General features: G+C 33.5%; 1 protein-coding gene across 1 annotated transcript; it reads right to left on the reverse strand.

Annotated features, from left to right (window-relative positions):
* Positions 1–1,394: 1,394 nt before the first annotated feature.
* LOC116424796 (uncharacterized) lies at positions 1,395–19,438 on the reverse strand. The gene is made up of 4 exons (XM_031971675.2): positions 18,995–19,438; positions 14,069–14,191; positions 6,075–6,189; positions 1,395–4,161 (listed from the first exon to the last, which is right to left on the reverse strand). The coding sequence occupies exons 1-4, from the start codon at positions 19,102–19,104 to the stop codon at positions 4,111–4,113; spliced, it is 399 nt and encodes a 132-aa protein (XP_031827535.1). The 5' UTR covers positions 19,105–19,438; the 3' UTR covers positions 1,395–4,110.
* Between the last annotated feature and the right edge of the window lie 1,114 nt (positions 19,439–20,552).

Consider the following 20,552-nt stretch of genomic DNA (forward strand, 5'->3'; position numbering starts at 1 on the left):
ATTGCATATAGTCGGACTGAGGGAGTGGATAATTGAAATTCATAGAAAAATGTTCTTCTCAAAACGTTTCAGCGCATGTAAAAACGGACACTCGGCACACTTGACCGTCCACATATCTGTTGTATCATCGAAAAATTTTAAGAAATAAGATTCTACATTTACCGACGAGTATTAAATGTTTCGCTTGTGACTTCTGCAGAGGGAGCTCAGATGGCGAAGTAACAGGGCTTAAAAGTGTAAACGAATTTTAAACAGTGTATGAATGTCTTAATCCCAAAAAAAGAATAGAAAAATGTAACATTTCCAATGAAAATTCATGAAAAATGTAAGACTTTTCTAAACGAAATCGTATGTATTAAATATGTAACTTCAGCCGTGTTAATGTACTCTGATTTTTAATGTAGTCTTAGATCGATGAGAACATGGTTCTTATTTTCGCAAAAACTAAAATAATAATAATGTCCCGGTTGATGTGATTAGGTAACTTCATTCAATTAATGCGATACAAGTAATATGTTATAATAGATATTTGGTTGTAGATACATTAAATAAACATATATATTTGTTAAAATATTTATTGAACTTTGTTTAGAGTTATTTTCATTAAATTTTATTCGGTAATGCTTGAAATGAATTCATGAAGAGTCATAAGCTATTTAGAATAGCGTTCTTTCTAATTTTCAACTGAATTGATTCAAATCTCATTAGTCTGAATTGCATCGACACAAGTTTCGGTGCCCTAGAATGCAACGGTTCGAATCTCGCTGCTCTGGATTGGTACTATTAAAGCCTCTCGAATGCGAATTTGTTTATACAGGCGTAGTCAATGTTATTATTCGTGACCTCGTATTGGTCAATATCTGTTAACTGTTACGTGGGTAAAAGCCCTGAAATGTACAGTATATTTTAGAATTTACAGTTGCTGTCATTAAAATATATATTATAATAGCAACTATAATGCAACAGTAAGTTTTAGAATTTGCAGCTAATGTCATTAAAAAATGTACTATAATAGAAATTATGATAGAATATCGAGTTTTAGAATTTGCAGTTGTCGTTATTGAAAAATATGAAATAGTACAAACTGTAATCAAATCATCTCTTTAAAAAAGATCTATTCAATTTCCAAGCAATGAAAAGCAAGTAAATTATCAAAATTTTGTCTTTACTTCAGTTGGAAAATAAAAATATTTGGAATATTTCTAGAAGATTTAATAATATAGAAAATTTTCAAAATATTTTTTATCGTTGTTTGTATTTTCGAAATTAAAATTGCCGAATTGTTTGTTCAGTTTGATAAAAATATTTTACAAAATACCGCGGACATTAAAAAAAAAAATTGAAGTACAGAAAGGGTAGAATAGAAACACCGAATGTAGCTGATTATAATTTTTATTGCACTGGAATAAATAAAATAATACGCACATTGCTCGAATACATCGACGTCGCATTACGCGCGACAGTGTCTTTAATACTTCGTCTAGCGCTAGTACAATTAAATAAATAAATAAATAAATAACTTATATAGAAAAAGTCTAACGATATACAATTGCATCGGTTACAGTGAAATTTTCACATCAATATCCTAAAACGACGCAAACACGACTTCGAAATTCGTGTGATTAATTTTAACAATTCGTCGATCGTTAATACCAATCACTCCTGTCATCGTAGTTCACGCGTCTGATAAAATTTCCCTCACAACAATTCAATATGATCTGTGAACTATCTGTACAATACAATAAATAAAACGCATCACATGTTAAATTAAATAATACAAATTGCCATAGATTCCTGGGGACAATCCACTCACTCCGATTTTTAATAAATTAATTCGCTGGGTGAAGAACGCCAGCGATAAATCGATGAGAAAACTAATGGAAATGAATGTATAATAAAACTAACGAAATTCCTAGGCAACTGTTCCCAAAATTGTTAAGTAATTAAAAATTGGAATCCGCTGATGCACCTCGAAGTTCAAAGTCAAACTCTAAAATTGTTCCATCGGTAATACGGTACGTATTATCCGTCGTGAACATTTCACAGCCTCGACGTTTATCGTCCTTTGAACACTCGATAAGCGAACATCTTAAGGAACAGTAGCATTAAATAACGATCGCGATACGGAAACGTAGCGAATTGTTATCTAAATGATAAATTTTTCTAATACACAATATTCACAGTGGCTTAACGCTGTATTCTAACGAGACCCGACGGAGCTCCTGGGAATGAATAATCGATTGCCGTATGAATTCATTTTCAAAAGTTAACCAAAAATACGACAGTTTTTTATTTATAATTTTTAGTATTTGAATGTATTACGATAAATATATCCATAGAAAAATGTCAAATCAACCGTAATATGCAAAAAATAAGGCTTTAAAATCACGCAAATTATTATTCTGAGCTAATTGAGATTAACAATGTTTAATATAAAAAAAATTCCGAGAACATTCGGGATAAAGAGCCAAGCGGTTAATTATCAAGAAAGAAATTTTCACGACGATTTCCATATTTTAGAAATTTACGTCGTTTTCATTCTCGAGAGCTCGGGTTTTTGATGAAGACATGGGTTTTCTTCATCAATTCAACATTGACTAACCGCAAACACGTTCACTGCGATATGTTTCTTCGAATTCTGAGGATTTCCATTTTTAAAAAGCTGATCGTGCGATAAATAAATGAAACGTCAGACAAAGGTTAGACTCGATATTTCCTTTCAAAATCGTAATCAACACTTTTGACGATAATCATTGGACTTCGGAACTTTCGATGCAAACTCGCATCATTGTACGATTTCCAAAATCAATTTATCGTCTGAAGTATTATTTTCTTCAAACATATACGATGAAATTGAATTAAAGTTTAATTATTTTGCATTTTGTAAGTTTCGGGAGACTCATATATGTTGCAAATATATAAAGATTCGAGTTCTACTAATTATTACAATTTCGTAATTAAGTATCGTTGAATTATTGTTTTAAATAACTATTCAGTGTTTCATATGTTTTCGATGTTGAAGTGATTCTATACATTCCATCAACATTTTGTGTTTGCAGTGATTGGGTCGATAAATCGCAAAAATTTCTAAAATTAACAGTCAATAAATACTATTCGAATATCTGTTTAACATTGTTAAGCCACTGTCAGTGCAGTTAACTAAACCGAGAAAATCGAGATAGAGAAACGTCGCGGATCGAGATCGATCAAGAGATTCCGACGAAAGGTCAGTGATCCTCAAGTACGGCTCGCCGATCGTTACGCCATTGTAATTCGCTGCTATTTAAACAGAGGTTCGAACGAAACTAAACGAAACAGTCTCGAAGAACACGCACAATCGCTCAAAAATATTCAATCGATTATAATATTCATTACGTTAACAAAATTAAGAACCGGATAATTTAATGTATGCAAAAAGTCTTTGAATTTCATTCATTAAAACATTTCAGCTCATTATGCAGATATTCGTTTACATATTTAAAACATTCCAGCTCAATATGTAGATTTTGGTTTACATATTTAAAACAAAGGCAATAAAATATTTTTGAGCGTCAGTGAATGTTGTTTATATCGATCCACGTGTAAACGAAACGAATACGAATTCGCTATATATACCGGCTCGCACCGAAATTTTCCTACTAAAATCGCGATTAACCGATTCTAATCAATCGAGAAGTCAATAAATAATAAATATAAATAAACTAAATAAATTACTAGAGAGAATAATGTACACAGGAACGAATAGAAACGAACAAGACATGGCGGTTTCGAATCATTTGAAAAAGAACACATCTCCGTTTTCATATTTTTTCCCCTTCGAACAGCCCTCCGCGGTTTTGGCGGCCATAACCGCTGGTTCCATCCTTCTGCCCTTGAATCGGCTGCGATTTCCCATTCCCACTCCTTTGGTTAGTCACTCAAATATTCCTAATTAGTGTGAGTTCGTTTAAAAGTTTAAGCTCGGACGGAGGACGGTCCGTAATACTGTTTTCAGGCGGCTTAGGGTCGAGAGGAATCGTGTTTTTTCTTTGTTTGTAAGCGTTTAGCACTCTCGACTGATGTCTTCGTTCTCGCCCTACACGCACCGGCGCGACAGGTCGCACCGCAGAATTAAATGTATTGGTACTCGTTGTCATTGCCTCGCCAGGACTCCTTGATCTTCTGTAATTACAAGAAATAGATGTTGTTGGTTAAAATGGACTTTTCGTTTCATCATTACTAGGCTGTGAATTACGTAAATGGTTTTTCCTAACAAACGTTATAGGAAGCACTACATTGTAGATATTTTCTATATTTTTTCGTGTCGTGTGTATATTGTACAATTTTGCACTTCCAAATTTGTTATAAGTGCATAAAACTCCGTAGTTTAATTATTATCGACAGATTCGATAGATAGTTCGATAGATAAGGAAGTCAAAAGTTCATAGCGTATTTTTCTTCAACACATTCATGGACTTGAATGTATTACTTACACTTTGACAAACTTGATTCAAACTTTTAAAAAGAATAATAGAATACCATGTGTTGAATACTGAACGGTGTTGAATCGCATCAGAATATAATTTTTGCCATATTTATCTGTGCGTTAATTTAATTTTGCAATAGGTACTTATATATTATAGTTGCTTAGATATTGGTAGTTAGTATTAAAGTACTTAGTACCTAGTTAAATATAAATAAAATTTCATGCAATCATTGTTTTCATAAATTGATATTTAAAATTGTGAATTCGTATGAACATCCGTAGTCTAACTAAATGTTTTCCCATTTTTAAAAATTATAAATATACAAATAGAATTTTGACCATATTCGTATATTTTATATAACACTAACTGCCTCTCAGTTAATTGATTAAATGAAATTTGTTAAAATTCTTTATAGGAAGCACAAGACGACACAAAAATCAATGTTAACTAATAAAAAATATTTTCTAATCTAACAACAAATTGTATTATTTTAAACCTAAAGGCTCTGCATGATCTACTGAAACTTAATTCTACTAGAAAGTATAGTTTCCTTGTATCGTGTACGACATTAAAAATAAAAATGCGTGAACTCTGTGTGTTTTGCGTAAACCGAAGTAACAGTTTCAGTTTCTGACGTAGTACTGCGCTAAATCGTATGCAAATTGGAAACCGGTAGAAATCAGCAGTGAGTGGCGACGAATTAATTGCGCTGTAAAATGTTGCATATTTCAAGCAAGTTACTGCGATCAGCGCAGAGTTCGCAAAAAGGGGCAGAGGCGCGTACCACTATTTCCCGCCTAACATAAGGCTCTTCCTCAGCCAATTAGCGCGATGATTGCAATTTATTCAGAGTCGGGTCGACTCGTGCGACGCTTATCAGTAAAAACTCGGTACACATATGTTACGAGAACTGTTCAGGATCGCGGTGACGGGATTTACTGATGACTCGAATCACGATCATTCTTACGTAATTATTCTGCAACAAGGATTTCACTATTCGATGGATTGTTTCGTCAAGATTATTCAGTTTCCAGAGCATGTTTCGTTTTCGTACCATCTAATTACAATGAAAATTAACCCTTTGCGCTTCTATATTGAGGTAGACTAAGTATTCTAGTTTATTTTACTTTTTTTTCATTCTTCACTGTAATTATTGCTACAATTATTAATAACTTTGCAGCTTCTTAAATGTTTTCGAATGAATTAATAAAGTGTCATATCAAAATATGCTTCAGTTGAGTAACATCGATACAAGTTCCAAAATAAACAGCTAAGAATATTAGAACTGCGAAATCTTCTTCTTCGGGTCCTTTTTTTATCCATTCACATTTCCATTTTCTTATGGCCATTCTCTTTGTTCACTTTTTGTCCATTTAGTCACGTTCTCATTTTGTCAAAGATACTTTCAAATTTGTGAATAATATAAGAAACTCATTATTAGACTATGTGCTCCTATTTTTTCAATACCATTTCGAATTTGTAGATGAACTTAAGACCGTAGCAAAGGCTAGATTAATTGTATGGCATTTTTGACTCCCCTATCGATTCGTACTATTCGCACAAATTTATAGTAACAATATTTCAAAAGAAAGATTATTGGCAACTTACCAGTGGTAACGGGAGAATCTTTTCGTCGAGCATGTCCGGATTGTTCGCGACAATTCGCATGATGCGTTGCAGCGTCTCGAGTCTGTTGTTCGTGGCTGATCTTCGTCTACGACCTCTGCAACAATGTCCAAAAGCAAACGGGACCATTAGATGGGAACGGAGAGAAAAATAAAAATAAAAACTAAAAACTGAAATCATGGAAGAATTTATCGACCGTTTCTAAACGGGACATAGGCCAGCAGTTAGCAAAAAGCGGCGAGATTTAAAGATTGCGAGTACAACTTTGCACTATGTATCGTCCCGTGAAATTGAATATTTATGCGAATAAATCAACTTTTTTCTGATCGTTCTTTCCTTCGTATTTTTCCTTTCTTTTACGTGACCACGCATGTCGCATGTGTCTGAGTGTTGTCATGTCTGAGTTAATCACCATTTGATCACTGATTTTAGAAAATTGCGACAAGTATCATGAGTTGCAATAAATCATACGGTTTAACGTATTTGCTGCATTGATCGTTGAATCGCGCGTGTTCACGCAGATATAGAACATAGGAAAAAATGTTTGTGCACTGTCAGAATTTGATGTTGAGTGACGATAATATTTTTAATGCATCAACAAAGGTTGAAATCGATTAATCTGGCAACAATAGTTTTCAAGTAAATGTCTCGTTAGTTACAAGGTTGGCAGTTGGTAGAAGAAATTCGTTACCTATGAACATCTTTTTCTCATTGCATAAATTTACATAGAGAAATGAAGAAGATAGTAAAGAAACGTTTATAAAGATTACATGTATATAAAATCTGGACAATTCATCACCTGTTGCTTTTATTAAATACCTGGGTAATATCAAAAATTTATGAATTCAAGTATTTAGTTTTATAGAATTTTTATTTATGCAAAAATAAATTAATTTAGAGGAAGGATATAATTTATTGAGATACTCAATTGATATTGAAAGTTAATTTGATCTAACTAATAATAATTAAATACTATTCAACTTAATTAAAAGCTGGAAAAAGGTTTCCTAAAAGATGCTTTGTTGCATTCTAAAACAATGATTTCGGTGCACAATGTTCTCATCGATCTAATACTGCCTTACTTATAAATCTACAAACAGTTAATTTGTCAATGAAATGTAATGTTATTTTTATTTCATGTTTTATCTAAGCGGCGTCTTGCTAGAAAAAAGACATTTGCGTTTTACTGTAATTGTTAGAAAACACCCAACAAAAATGTTCAACTGCATGACTGTCTGGAAACAAATCTTGATGAATGATTCGATGCTAATTATTCGACTCGTGCCTTATCGTCGGGAATGTAAATTGCCGTTCAAGTTGTGCAAGATACGATTCCGTTAGCATGAAATTAGTCGTGGTGGGAATGAACGATGTCACAACATGACCTGTGAGTTAACTTTCCGCCGTATTAGTGACATGCTTAATTTCTCTAACAGAGACAAGAGTAGAATAGCTGCTTATTTAATAATAATAGCTAACTACACAATAACAACATTTTTTCCTTGGAACGAAGAAAAACATTTTTCTAAAAGCAAGTTGATTTGTAAGATAATATTTTCGCAATATTTTCACATTGCAACGCATATCAATATACTAAACATGCTCAGAGAAACGTATGATTAAGATTTAGTTTTAATGTCCCCTGATGTAATTTCTTTAAAAAGGGATTACATGTGAGATTCATGAACTGAATGAAAATAAAGTACGTTTTTTCAAAACGAGGAAAAATGTTAGAAGAGAACACGATCAACTATATACGAAATTTTAGAGCAACAATAACGTGTCCAGAATCAAATTTCAATTGTACTGACATTAAAGATTATTCGATTTCAATGCAATTGAAAATGCCATTAGTTTCCTGGCACGACTAATGATCATTCTTGTCATGAATTCTCCTAGTAAATTATTTTACGCGGGGCAGGATAATTCAGAGGATCGCCGCGTACAACTGTATTGGCTTATATCGTACCGGACAATACCGGGAGCAAATCGAATTTGCATACCATTCCGTTTTTGTCCGTGAAATGTATTTATACTTCTAAAGTATCATTTGCAAATAAATCGTCTCTCGCTGCCCTATTAACCTATTATACTCGCAAACCTTGACATTGGAAATATTTGTAATTCTTTAATGAAACATCTGTAACACTTTGTACAAAATAAATAAAAAAACGTAGCTATATCGTTACAATCTTTCGTGTACTAAAAATATTATGCAAAACTTAACGTTGACTGTCAAATTTTAGAATTTTCATGCGAGAAATAAATGACGACTGGCGGCCACCTCTCGAGTGCAAAGAATTAATCTCTTTCAAAACGAATATTCTCTTATTATTTATTTCATATTTATATTTCATATTATTTTAATTTTTCGTCAATATAGCGTCACTATATGTACACTTATCATAAAAAGACACTTCTTGTTTTGAAAATAAAACATCTTTTGTCTGTGTTAAAGTGCTATATAATCTAAACATATAGAAATTACAGCAGCAATTAAAATGATTAAAGTTCAGTCTTTGTCCAGTACCACACTAAAATAATAAGAGTTTTTACATTCGTGGAAAATCGAGTGTTCTCATAAAACGGGAAAAGGCGATCATTTTTTGTTAAACACGTGGACCATTTTCTCAAGCAAAGAAAATTCTGGTATAAAAATGAAAACAGTGGAAACCTATGAAACTCCGACAATTCTAAAACTTCAGAATTTATAAATGAAACGCGTTATGACTCGTCGAGGAAAGTCCATAAATTACAATGGATTTGTGTTTTGATCGATATACCTACCACATATTTATTACTATATAAGTAGGATAATTGATAAAAAATATATAATAACCTGACTAGATAATAGTGTAAAGTAAGAATTATATACCACCAAATAATTGATAATTCTTTCTATCTATCTTTTCAAAGTTCTCCTAACATTCAACGTGTTAAACTCAATCTTTTGCAGACATATTGCACCCAATACACTTTCCTCGAAACCGAACATCTCGGAAGAGAACTCTCCGTTTATTTTCAATCCATACACTGTACGCCAAAAGAAATCGTTTCTTATAACCCCCATCGTAGCTGCAGCTGCTAAAAGCTTGCCGTTGCATTGTGGGAACACGAGAATAAAATTACACAAAATTTTCCCTTGGAAAGCAAGGTAAAACCCGCCGCAGAGTCCCTCAAGATCTATTGAGATCGCGTAACCTCGTTCTCTCGTGAAATCGCGAACGAATAGGGGACGAAATTACGAACGAGCGCACTGGGAGCTGGGAAATCGTAGAATTTCGAATTAGAGGCTTTCGCGAATCGGCGATTTTCGAACAGAGCTGCTTTGGCTTTAAACAAATTTTCACGGGACGCAAAGAGTAACGCGTCTGAATGGGAATTTATTCGCATGGCATACCGTAGGAGGGAAACGGTAACTCGGTTAGGAGATCCATTACGAACGCTGCGTTTCCTATAGCGCCGCGCAACTCTTACCACCATCTTTCTTCCCCTACGGGCCGCCCAGTCACGATTATATTATTCAGTCTGCGTCGTTGCGTACACACGCGAATACTTATTTTCACCACCCGCCAACCGAGTGCACTTACATACATATAAATATACATCCCGTGTATTAACCCAGATGCACCTGGGCGGATTTTCTTTTGAAATTGAAATGAAAAGAGGGCGATTCGGGATATTGTATTTTGGTTTGGTAATTTTTGGCTCTTTGTGAACGAGGATTTTTTGAAGCTATGGAAACCTTTTTCATGGGAAGCTGAGTTGTACGCGGAGGTCTTGAATTCAATTGTTTAACACTAGGTTTACACACGTTTATTGTACGGTTTATTCTATTGTTCCTAGAAAAATGGATGTTCGTTAGTTTGGATCTTGGAAAGATACATATTCACGTAATTGTGTTAATCAAGACCGACATAAACATTTACCAACCAGTGTTTATAAAATTTAATATATGTCAAACTAATGCGTTCTGTAAACCTAGTGTTTAATAATATAATCGTTTGTTTGTAACTTTCGATTCTAGTCGTTAATATGACCTATTCAAAGGGGTAATGTGGAAATGTGTAACTTGAGACATTTCAAACGTATGACTAAATCTTGATTGATTTAATTGATCTTGAAAATAAATTTTGATTGTAAAACATCTTCCTCGAAAAGAAACTATTTAGAATAATATTTTGTTCTTTTTAGTAAAGAGTACTGCGTATATCAGAGGAAAAAATAATTTTACTGTCGTATTATATAGTAGCAATTTAATTTACTATTTTTTGTATATAAATGGTACAATGCAATGATAAAAACAGATTTTATAAAAAATTGTTAAACAATCGATAACCAAAACGTACAGAATATTAAAACTTAGTGTGAGAAACGAGTTTCCAAAGTTCATAAGTATAACATTTTATACGTAACTAGACGTCGGCCACTGACCATACACATACGGAAGTTCTTCGTTTCCGATAACCCTTTGCCTGATAACACGGAATCATAATTTTTCCGCGGTGTATTATCCTTATCATTATTTTTTGTCAAAGAAAAACGACGGTATTCTCGCAGCAATGCATACACGTGTTACCAAATTAATCGACTCGTTCGCGTTTTACAGGCTGCGAACTAACACGTTTTATGTAATATTATATTCTACAAACTGTAATATTGAATATTAAACTTTATAATTTGGCAGCATCAAGCAGAGCGTTGACTAAGAGAAGCATTAGTGACTAAGCAAAATATTAACCCAGCAGCAAATTAATAATATTTCCAACATGTACGAGTAAATGAAAATGAAATATTAGACCAAATATACTCGACGGGAAATTAACCGGTCTAATATAATACGATAGGGGAGTTCGAGGTTTACCATTGTCCCAGGACATCTGGTAAGGTATCTTCTGGTTTAGTAAGCCGTTCATTCTCATTTCGTTGCACGATACGTGACCGTCCACCCCTTTTTTCGTCCCGTTAACTCCCACCCTTCTCGTTTAACCCCCGACCTGGATCAGGCTTGTCATGCAGCCGACAAGAGAATGTACAGGGGGAAGCAACAAGTTGAATTTTAATGTCCCGTCTATTTCGTCCCGTACGTGCACTACATTTGCTCCGGATCTTCTCTTTTCATTTTCCTTTAATCTTTAGAGGACCGACGAAGACCTTCTTAGGGGTCTGCACAAATCTTTGAACTCTACGCAAAATGTAGGTTGTGTATGTGCATAAATATTTGGAGAAAATAAACCACTGTTTCTATGAAAGTATGTTGGACATATAAAGGCTGATCCCAGTAGAAGTGGATCCATGAGTGATTTGGGTAACAATATACAGAGGCGGAAAATATTTTTTATAGTAACTTGCCTTGATAATTATTTTCTTAATAACAATTTGATGTGCACGATATTTAATCTGGACAATAAAATTGCAATAATAAGAATATTATTGTTCAGGATAATAATTTATCATTCAATATTAATACAAGGGAGGCGAGAATTTTATAATGAAGAAGCATTTCAATAATCTGTGCTAATTTGCATAAACAAGTTGAAATAAATAATTAAAAAAGAAACGTTTGTCAGCTGGTCGCGATTACTTAGCCACGTCTGCGCCGCGTGAAATGACTAATACTCGCAGCGCGAGTGGCCCCGCGCGAATTTAAAATGATCTCACGCGGAAATCCACAACAGGATCGATGAAATCAAAAAAAGCTCGTGTGCTGTCCGAAATAAACGGCGCGTCGGCCTGTTTTATGTGACCGGAATCGCGTAGGCCACGAGATTCCTGAACCCAGAATCAGAACGTTGCACTATCAGAATAACATTTATTTTTTGCCCCTTTTTTCTTCCTTTTCTTCTTAAAAATAGAAATTTATTCTCGTCGCGGCGTTCCATGATCATGCAATGGATCCATGCTCGTCTTTTTTTTTGTTTTTTGAACCATGAATTTCGCAGTTCGTTCCTTTCGAGGAAAATAATAAATATCTCTGTGTAGTGTAACTTCGTCTTCCGAACAAATCGCACGGCTCAAAATGACTTATAGGACTATTACGCGCCACATAGACAGATATACTTTCCCCTTTAAATAGCTGTCATGTCTGATTCACTTTGATTCACGTAAGCAATCAATAATTATAGTAGAAAATTTACGTTTCTCCAAGAAAATATACAAAGAGTTGTTAAAGTATAATTAAAATTTGCGAATATTCTAGTAAAGGCTAATCAGCAGAAATTATAATTGAAAGTAATTTCTTTAATATAAGAGATCTACCGTACTCCAGAAAGGTAAAAATTTCGTTAAAATTTGTTAAACAGTTTCTGTATTACGAGTTTTAGGAGATCAAGAATATTATTTATGAATTAGTTTTGTATACAAATATTTTATCTTGAACTTTATAAGGTCATATAGTCAAACGTTTCAATATATGTATGAAATTCTGCATATCGTTGTGCAATTAATGAAGTATAAGGTTCCGTATAAAAATCAGTTTGATCGCAGTGAACTTGTACATCGATCAATCATTTCTTTTTCGTGGGACGTTATCGTTCGCTAATTTAGAGAGATACGAGCATATTTGCACTACACATGTACGGAACTTGACGAGTTCCCACGGTCAACAAGTGCTCCAGAGCGCGATAAGCCATCAACGTTTGACAATAACTTTGAAATGACTATCGCAATTTTACACCGGTCAAATTGATAAAATTGAAATTATCACCCTCCATTACAGGGATGAAATGTGATAAGAGGGGTATATTTATTCAAGATAAAATAACAAAAAAGCAAAAGGTTTGCCTACATTTAATTAGAAACATTTGAAATCTTAATCGTGTTATCTGATTTTGAAAATCTTATTATCTTAATAATTTATATTAAATTTGATTTTTATAATGAATTATTTAATTTCATAGCAACAGCATATGATAATATTAATATTATTTATTTAACTATTCTTCGTCAAAGCAAAAGACATGTTTTACAGTACATTTAATTTTAGTTTTATGTTTACGTTTACTAATAATATGTGCGAATAACATTTCTCTTAATGTCTTCGGAATAATTTTCATCCTCCTTCAAATCCTGTTTACTTAAACTGTACGAAGAGTAAGTGACCAGAAACTACAATCATATCTAAGAAATTTATCCTTGAAGAGCCTCATAACGAGCAAAGTAACAGTTGCCTAAAAAAACAACGTAAAGCCTAATCGCTGCTTAAAAATACCTAATCTTTGAGTACATCATTCTACTCTATAAAATAAAGCAGAAAATAACTTCAAATACGAATGAACATAATTATTAGAAAGGTATGTATATTATAACATTATATATTTTTATTAATAAAAAGTATTGTATAAATAATACATATATATATATATACACATATGAATGTATCAATAAAAATATCAAATATATAAGATACTTTTTATTAATAAAAATATATAATATTATATTCTGTTGTAACAATAACAATACTTTTATTAGTTGTTGAGTAGAACATTTGAAAAAATCTGGGAAAATGCAACAAAATATTATAAAACGTACAATAATGTGCAGTGGTTTAAAGTGTTAAAAATATAAGCTGAAAGAAGAAAAATATTTCTTATCGTATTGTCCTGAAGACGGAGTTCAGACGTTGATAGGAAAAACCCAGCACAGAACGTGATAGATAAAAGAAATTCACAATTCCTATTAAGAAAGAAACCTGCCGGTGCTCAACACACCAAGAATAAACTCACAGATGGAAGATTAAAAAAAATGAAATATTCCAAATTCTTCGGAGGTTTCGATAATGATCGGTCTACGTCATTATTACGTCCGTCACGTTCGACGAAATTTTTCGATCGCGTGGCACGATAAAAGTGTAACGTGACCATTTATCTGGTTACTTTGCAGCAGCAAGAGGAATTGGGGACAATTCGTATCGATAACAGTAAACCGTCGTTGCGATACGGGCTGACCTTTATTAAATTACATAATTGGTTACTCACATTTTATCTGGATCCAGAACTCCGAATGCAACCGGGACCGTCACCACTTTCCCCCGAACGTTTTCCAACCCCAGTAGCGTTTCTATTTCGGCGAGCCTCTGATCGGAAACTCGTCTCTGCCTGCTGTAAATATAAAAAGAACAAAATCGTGTTATCATTGTAAAATAATATCTACCTGTCCAACGTCGGTCGCCTGTTTTTAAAAGAAATATTTTTTGCTTAGAAATTTACTCGTATTATTGAATGAGAAACGGGGATGGTTCAAGTTTCCGTTTTAGGCTACTCTTTCTTTATGTATCATGTAAAATTGATTAAAAATGGAATTTTAGTGAAGAAATTATTTGAAATTATGGAATGTTGGATTAATGATAAATATAGATTATTAACAAATTGTTAGTACTTCGAAATGTTTTTGACACTGTTAAATGAGTTAGAGAAATCAGAAAATATTTTAATATCGATATGGTCTTTTCTAATATTCACTCTAATATTATTTTTTCTCGAAATCATTAAAGGATTTATTCAACAATTTAATACGTATTTTACGAGTTCACTGACTATGCTGAAATTTGAGTAAAAATACTATAATACTTCGGAATCGAAACGCGGGAGAGCTTCTTATCTGTGACGCTCATTTATATTTAGAGGACAAGTATTTATAATTAACTCAAACCACTGAAGGAATTGATATCAGACATTTCGGTCGAGCGTGATGAATTCCGGTGTTAACCAATCGAATCATTTAATTGGATTTCCAGAGAAGTCTTTGTATTGTCGTTTTATGCTAACAAATTCAGATAAATGAAAATGCGATTAATTACTCTCAATCAGTACTGTATGTAGATGTTAGTCACGAATATAACGATCTTATAAGCAGTTGACGTAAGGATGAATGAAACGTGTCGTAATGAATACGTAACAATGACTTGCAACGTCACAGTATGTACTTAATGACATCAGTCACTAAACTTTCACGAGCAAAGCGTGCGCGCGAAACCTCAAGATTTCGCCGGCACTGAAAGTCATTCCTCTGAGATCACCACCTAGTTATTGTTACTTTTTGAGTTTTCAAAGCATCCCGAAATTCGATGCTGAATCAATATAAACGATTACTATTTGATTATTGCATTAACCACCTATAAGCAATACAATTGTCTATTTGGAATTTAAAGAACTCGCTTTCTTGTTATTTTGTGTGTCAGTTTTATCATCATCGAATTTTTTTCTTTCATTTTTATGTACAAACCTTGATTCTACATAGAATAAACTGAAATAAGTTTGAATGAAAATAAATGCAATTTATTATTGCCTGCTGGTTTAATACTTTTGTAGTAAACGTAATTTTATTTTCTTCATTAGAACACAGGAACAAATAATTGATATTCTAAATAATTACAATCATTTAACATTAGATAATTATCTGATTATAAAGGACTGTCACCTTCTAAAACAGTAGCATAATTATTTTCTTTTACAGTTGTATTGAATGATCCCAACTAAAATCTTTCACCAATTTTCAAAACTTTACTGTTGCGACAGAGAATTTTGTCAATTAATAGTCTTGATATTAAGAAAAGTACAAAAAGATCGTTATTTATTCATGCGTTTCTACTTTTTCAGTGATACTTCCATATTTCAATAAACCCATCATTACGGCAGGATTAAAAATCTATCATTCTTACTGAAGCACCTTATAAATGTGCCCTTTTCCATAGAATCCTTAAATCCTCAGATAGGAATACGCGGGATCCAAGCCACAATAAACGTCGTGATAACGTTTTACGCGGAATCTAGAATTTCATAAGGATAGTGAAAAAATACGACAAGGGTGGGGGGAGGGGGCGATAGTAGCGGTGATCATGCAGGTTGCACAGGATAATACCGTGTTTGTCGATCGCCGTTAATTTCGCATCCTTGATCGACAAGCTAATCTCCCGTATGTGTGCCGAAGCCCTCGTTATCACTGTCCCCAGTGTTATCAGTGTCCGTGGGAGACCCGGACAAGCAGAACATTAATCAGAATCATAGATAGACGAGATTTTTCGTGGATTACGCTAAGAAGATTAACAAAAATGCATGAAGTTTTGTGCGTCATCTGTTCAACAATTATCAACGAAAACTTCTATTCGACAGCGTCGCGGTTGTCATTTCTATTATTTCTTTTTTGCGACTTTTTATCCACCATTTGGAGGTATCTACATATTTCCTAATTAATGGTTAAATTTGTATTAATTATTCGATGTAGGAGTATATTTTTCTCCAACATTTACTTTTTTAACTTCAATACATCGATTGGAATTACGTTACAGTTAATAGGGAGATTTTGATTATTTCAATGTAAAATAATATTTTATCCGTAAGAAACACTTTTGGAGAACAATAGTACATTTCTTATTTGTAAGAGTTCTTTAAGTACCTTAGTGACTTTGGAACTTGTTTGAATTTAAATTTAAGAAAGGAATTCTTCTCTGAAGAACTTTCGGTAACTACTTGAGTCAATTCGATCGACATCGTAGATAAAGATTTGTTTGTTCAGTTGGAATATCACGGTTTACCGATTTCCTTTCTCAGCTTTTTCATTCCTTTATAATTAATTTTGCGTTTAACGAACGGTTGCATGTTCCCAGATCTGCTTGATGGGATTCGGAAGCATACGCGAGCGCAACATGACTGTTCGTAGCGACGTGTCGAAAATACATCGATAAAATATCGAATAGATAGCGATCGCGATTGGAACTTGAGATGTGACGTCGACGGTGGGATTTTTCCTTTAGTTTAGATCGAGAGGGACAAATTTCCATTGCATTGTACACTAATGCTCGAAAATTTGGACCATTCTTCGTTACTCGAATTTTTACATCGTTCTACTTTTAACAAAATAGATTATAATTATAATTGAACACTGTTTTCAAGTACTATAACCACGTGTTTTAAATAAGCTATTTATTCGTTTGAAAAAAGAATAGTTCATTAATTTTCTAATTGTAACATTCTTGTAATTGTTTTCCATTCAGAGAAGGTTCAGAGATATTGATAAAATTCATTATGTTATTATATATAGTTTATTGAACATTAATTCATCGAATATAACATTTTTTTCTTCGTATTTTATGCTCATCCGATATTCTCATTAATTATAATTTTTATCATCTTTTTTATATAATTTATTATCATTCTAATATAATATATATTGTAAACATAATATTAATATCGTACTATTTTTTAATTTAATTCAATATTGATTCATATCTACATTTATATGTGAACGGAGCATATCAGAAAAGTAAGATTGTGTGTCAACCGGAATGATTTTCACTAGTATTCGAGGAAAAGCGGAACTTCAAGTCACGCTTACGTGACTCTGGCTTCCCATGAGATATCATAGCAGTGCATATTTACTATACAAATACATAGGAACATAAAATCTTGGGCCGAGTTTTGGAGTTTATACAAGATCACCAAATCAATTTACAATACGCTATTGTTATATTCCATTCAATATATAATGAATAAAATTTGAATAAAATTTGTCATAATAATAAATAAGCAATATATTGTACAGACTCAGAGTATTTTATTTAATCTTGCTTTTTAAACTGTGAGTATTGCAAATAATCAAACACTTGTAAATGCCACTTTATTTAAACCTTCTTTTTTATCTACGTACAACTCATATATATTTATTATGTTATGTAACAGAATTTAAATTTGAAAAGTTAGAAATTGCTTCAATAAATTCCTGAGGATCCGTACGAAAATGCAACAAGTTGAGAGACACTTCCGAGTCGGGAAGTTACTCCCATCGTTATCGATATCTCAACTAGGAAACGCGGAGGTTCTTTCACCTGTCAGATTTTAAAAGTCATTCTCCATCATAAAATTGTTTTTTAACATCATTGAGCTATATTTCTTCTGCAATATTTTTAATTCACAAACAAGATTGATTATTTTAATGTCGTGTTAGTTTCGAAAGCTACGTTCGTCAGAGATTTTCTACTATAATAGCAAAAATAGTTAAGACAATACAATTGTTCAATAATAGTAACAATCTGTTAATAACAAATATTACATTTAGAATTATTAAAATTATTTACATATTATGAAATACTGCGAATTCGATTGATTTTTAATTGATCGTTTTCAATTATTCTACTGCTGAATTGAAAGTCATGCATAAGCAAGTCTCAAAATTCATAAATTTCTCGAACTTCCTTCATATCATAAAGACCTGTTTTATTTTAGTGGAAAATTTCCATTGAACACTAATCTACGCGCTCACGAAATGAAATTTTTCAACCTTCTAAATTTTTCATGTTTTCTCACATATTTTTCGTTAGAAACATATAAATAGTAAAACATTAATCAATTACAATATAAAAAATCTCTGAAACGATCTATTATTCTGCTCAAGAACTTTAGCCACGACGAAATCCTCCTTTTTCTGTAATCCTCCAACAGTTTCCCATTCACGTAGAACCTCCATCACTCTACCACATACTTTTTATCCAAAAAAATACAAAACTTCTATTGACACGGGTAAAGGCTATATATTACTGCGAAGCATCAATAATCGATCAAATCTTTTCCAACCAACATTCTCATATTCCAATCTCCCTACTGCAAACCCTTTCATTTCCCTCAATAATCTCTATTACCATAAAATCTATCTAAATCCCTTTCCCCATGGCAAAATACAAAAATCAATCAACAAAGTGTTCTCCCAGCCACAAGACACCCACGAATCTCCTAAAACCAATCCCCGACGCACGCGAGTGTACCCGCACCTTCCGCCCCCAAATCATGCAAACTAATTCCTTTAACCCAGGAAACTTGCCCGACTCTCTAACAATCTCTATTAAATCCCGAGAAAATTCAATTCGACTTTCTTCGACGAGTTCCGAACAATTTTCCATAGGCGTTGCTCACCTTAGGAAAGAGGGCGGCCTGGCGTGCGCCCGGTCCGGCATCAGTAGCACGGCGAGGGCACAAAACATCATTAGGCTGGCGAAGAAACTGACTGCCGTGTGGTTTCTCATGCTTCCTCCTTTTTCGATCTAATTCCGATCGACGCACCAATCAGTGAAAAATCCTTTCGGATCAATCGGAACCACGTGAATGTCTCTTGGTACCCAGGAAACTGGATCCCCTAACTTTAGCACTGAACGGTAGCACACTAGGGTATCGGCACTTATTAACTGCGCGGACTTAGGCGGCGGTTCGCGGTGTCTTTTGAACGAATGTTAATTGATTGATCGATTGAACTGTGTGATCAATGGATCGCGTGTTAATTCGTATCCCCGTGTGGTCTCTGGCCCTAACCTTGTCGCTTTTGTCTCTTGGTGAACTGTAGCGTACCGTCGTCCGCTTCGAGCATATATACTCGAAGGAGAGTGCCGCCTCCGCCTCCCCACTCGGCCCCGTGGCCCATGCCCCACTCGGCCGGGATCCTCCCTCACTTTTTATCTCGTTCCTAGACTTCGACCCTTTTCCCTGTATATCCACCTTTCTCTCGCACGCCGCCGGTGAATCAGGCGGTGCCGGCAATTAACACGCTCGCCTCCGCTCGCGCCTAACGCCGATTCCGCGGGTTTTTCCTGGGAGACCTTTTTTCTTTTCACCTGTTTCTCTTTTCGTAGAACCACGTGGCTGGCCACCGTGTTTTTTCTCGAGAAGTAATGAAAATGACGGAACTGTCAGGCTTTCTGAGTAATGATTGCTTCTTGGTGATATTTTCTGGCGGGGAGTGTTAATCTTTTGCACTCGAAAGTTATTTTTGCTGTAGATATTTATTATCGATTCTAAACAGATTTGATCACTAGACCGGATATTTATGCATAATCGAATTTTTTAAGTGATTCGAGTAAACAGGTGTGCGACGGAAATTCACTTATCGTTTTAAGAACTTAAGAAAATAAATATAAAATGGTAATATTTTTATGTAGATTTATTTGATGTATTCTCTTTTCTACATTGCACTTAATCATGTTTACAAAAAGTGCATAAAATCCACACAATAGGTTCATCTAACAAAAAAATTATTCTTAATAAATATAAATATTCAGACGGAGTAACCTTCTTTTTGCAGTTGCATCTCGTGCAATATCATAGTTAGTATAAACTCTTTACAAGAATTCTTTATGAGAACATTGATTATTATAAATTATGGGACAGTACTATTTTATTTCAAGGGCCATTTAGATGGTTCCTGGAAAGTGGCTATTGTTCGTAAATAAAATACTATATGTATAATTAATTGATATGAGCGTAAACTTGTTGAAATTTATTTTATGAGGAATTAATATTTAACTTAAATATATATTTAAAAACAACATGTTTAATTCAACCTACTGTCTTCTTATTTATATCTTCCTTTTGAACATGTCACATATTATCATACTATGAAAAATTTAATAATGAATATCACATTTAGAATTTTATATCGAATGAAATGGCGACTGATTATCACCTCTCAAATATAAGTGGT

The sequence above is a fragment of the Nomia melanderi genome, chromosome 5 (assembly GCF_051020985.1).
Source record: "Nomia melanderi isolate GNS246 chromosome 5, iyNomMela1, whole genome shotgun sequence".
Taxonomy (NCBI): domain Eukaryota; kingdom Metazoa; phylum Arthropoda; class Insecta; order Hymenoptera; family Halictidae; genus Nomia; species Nomia melanderi.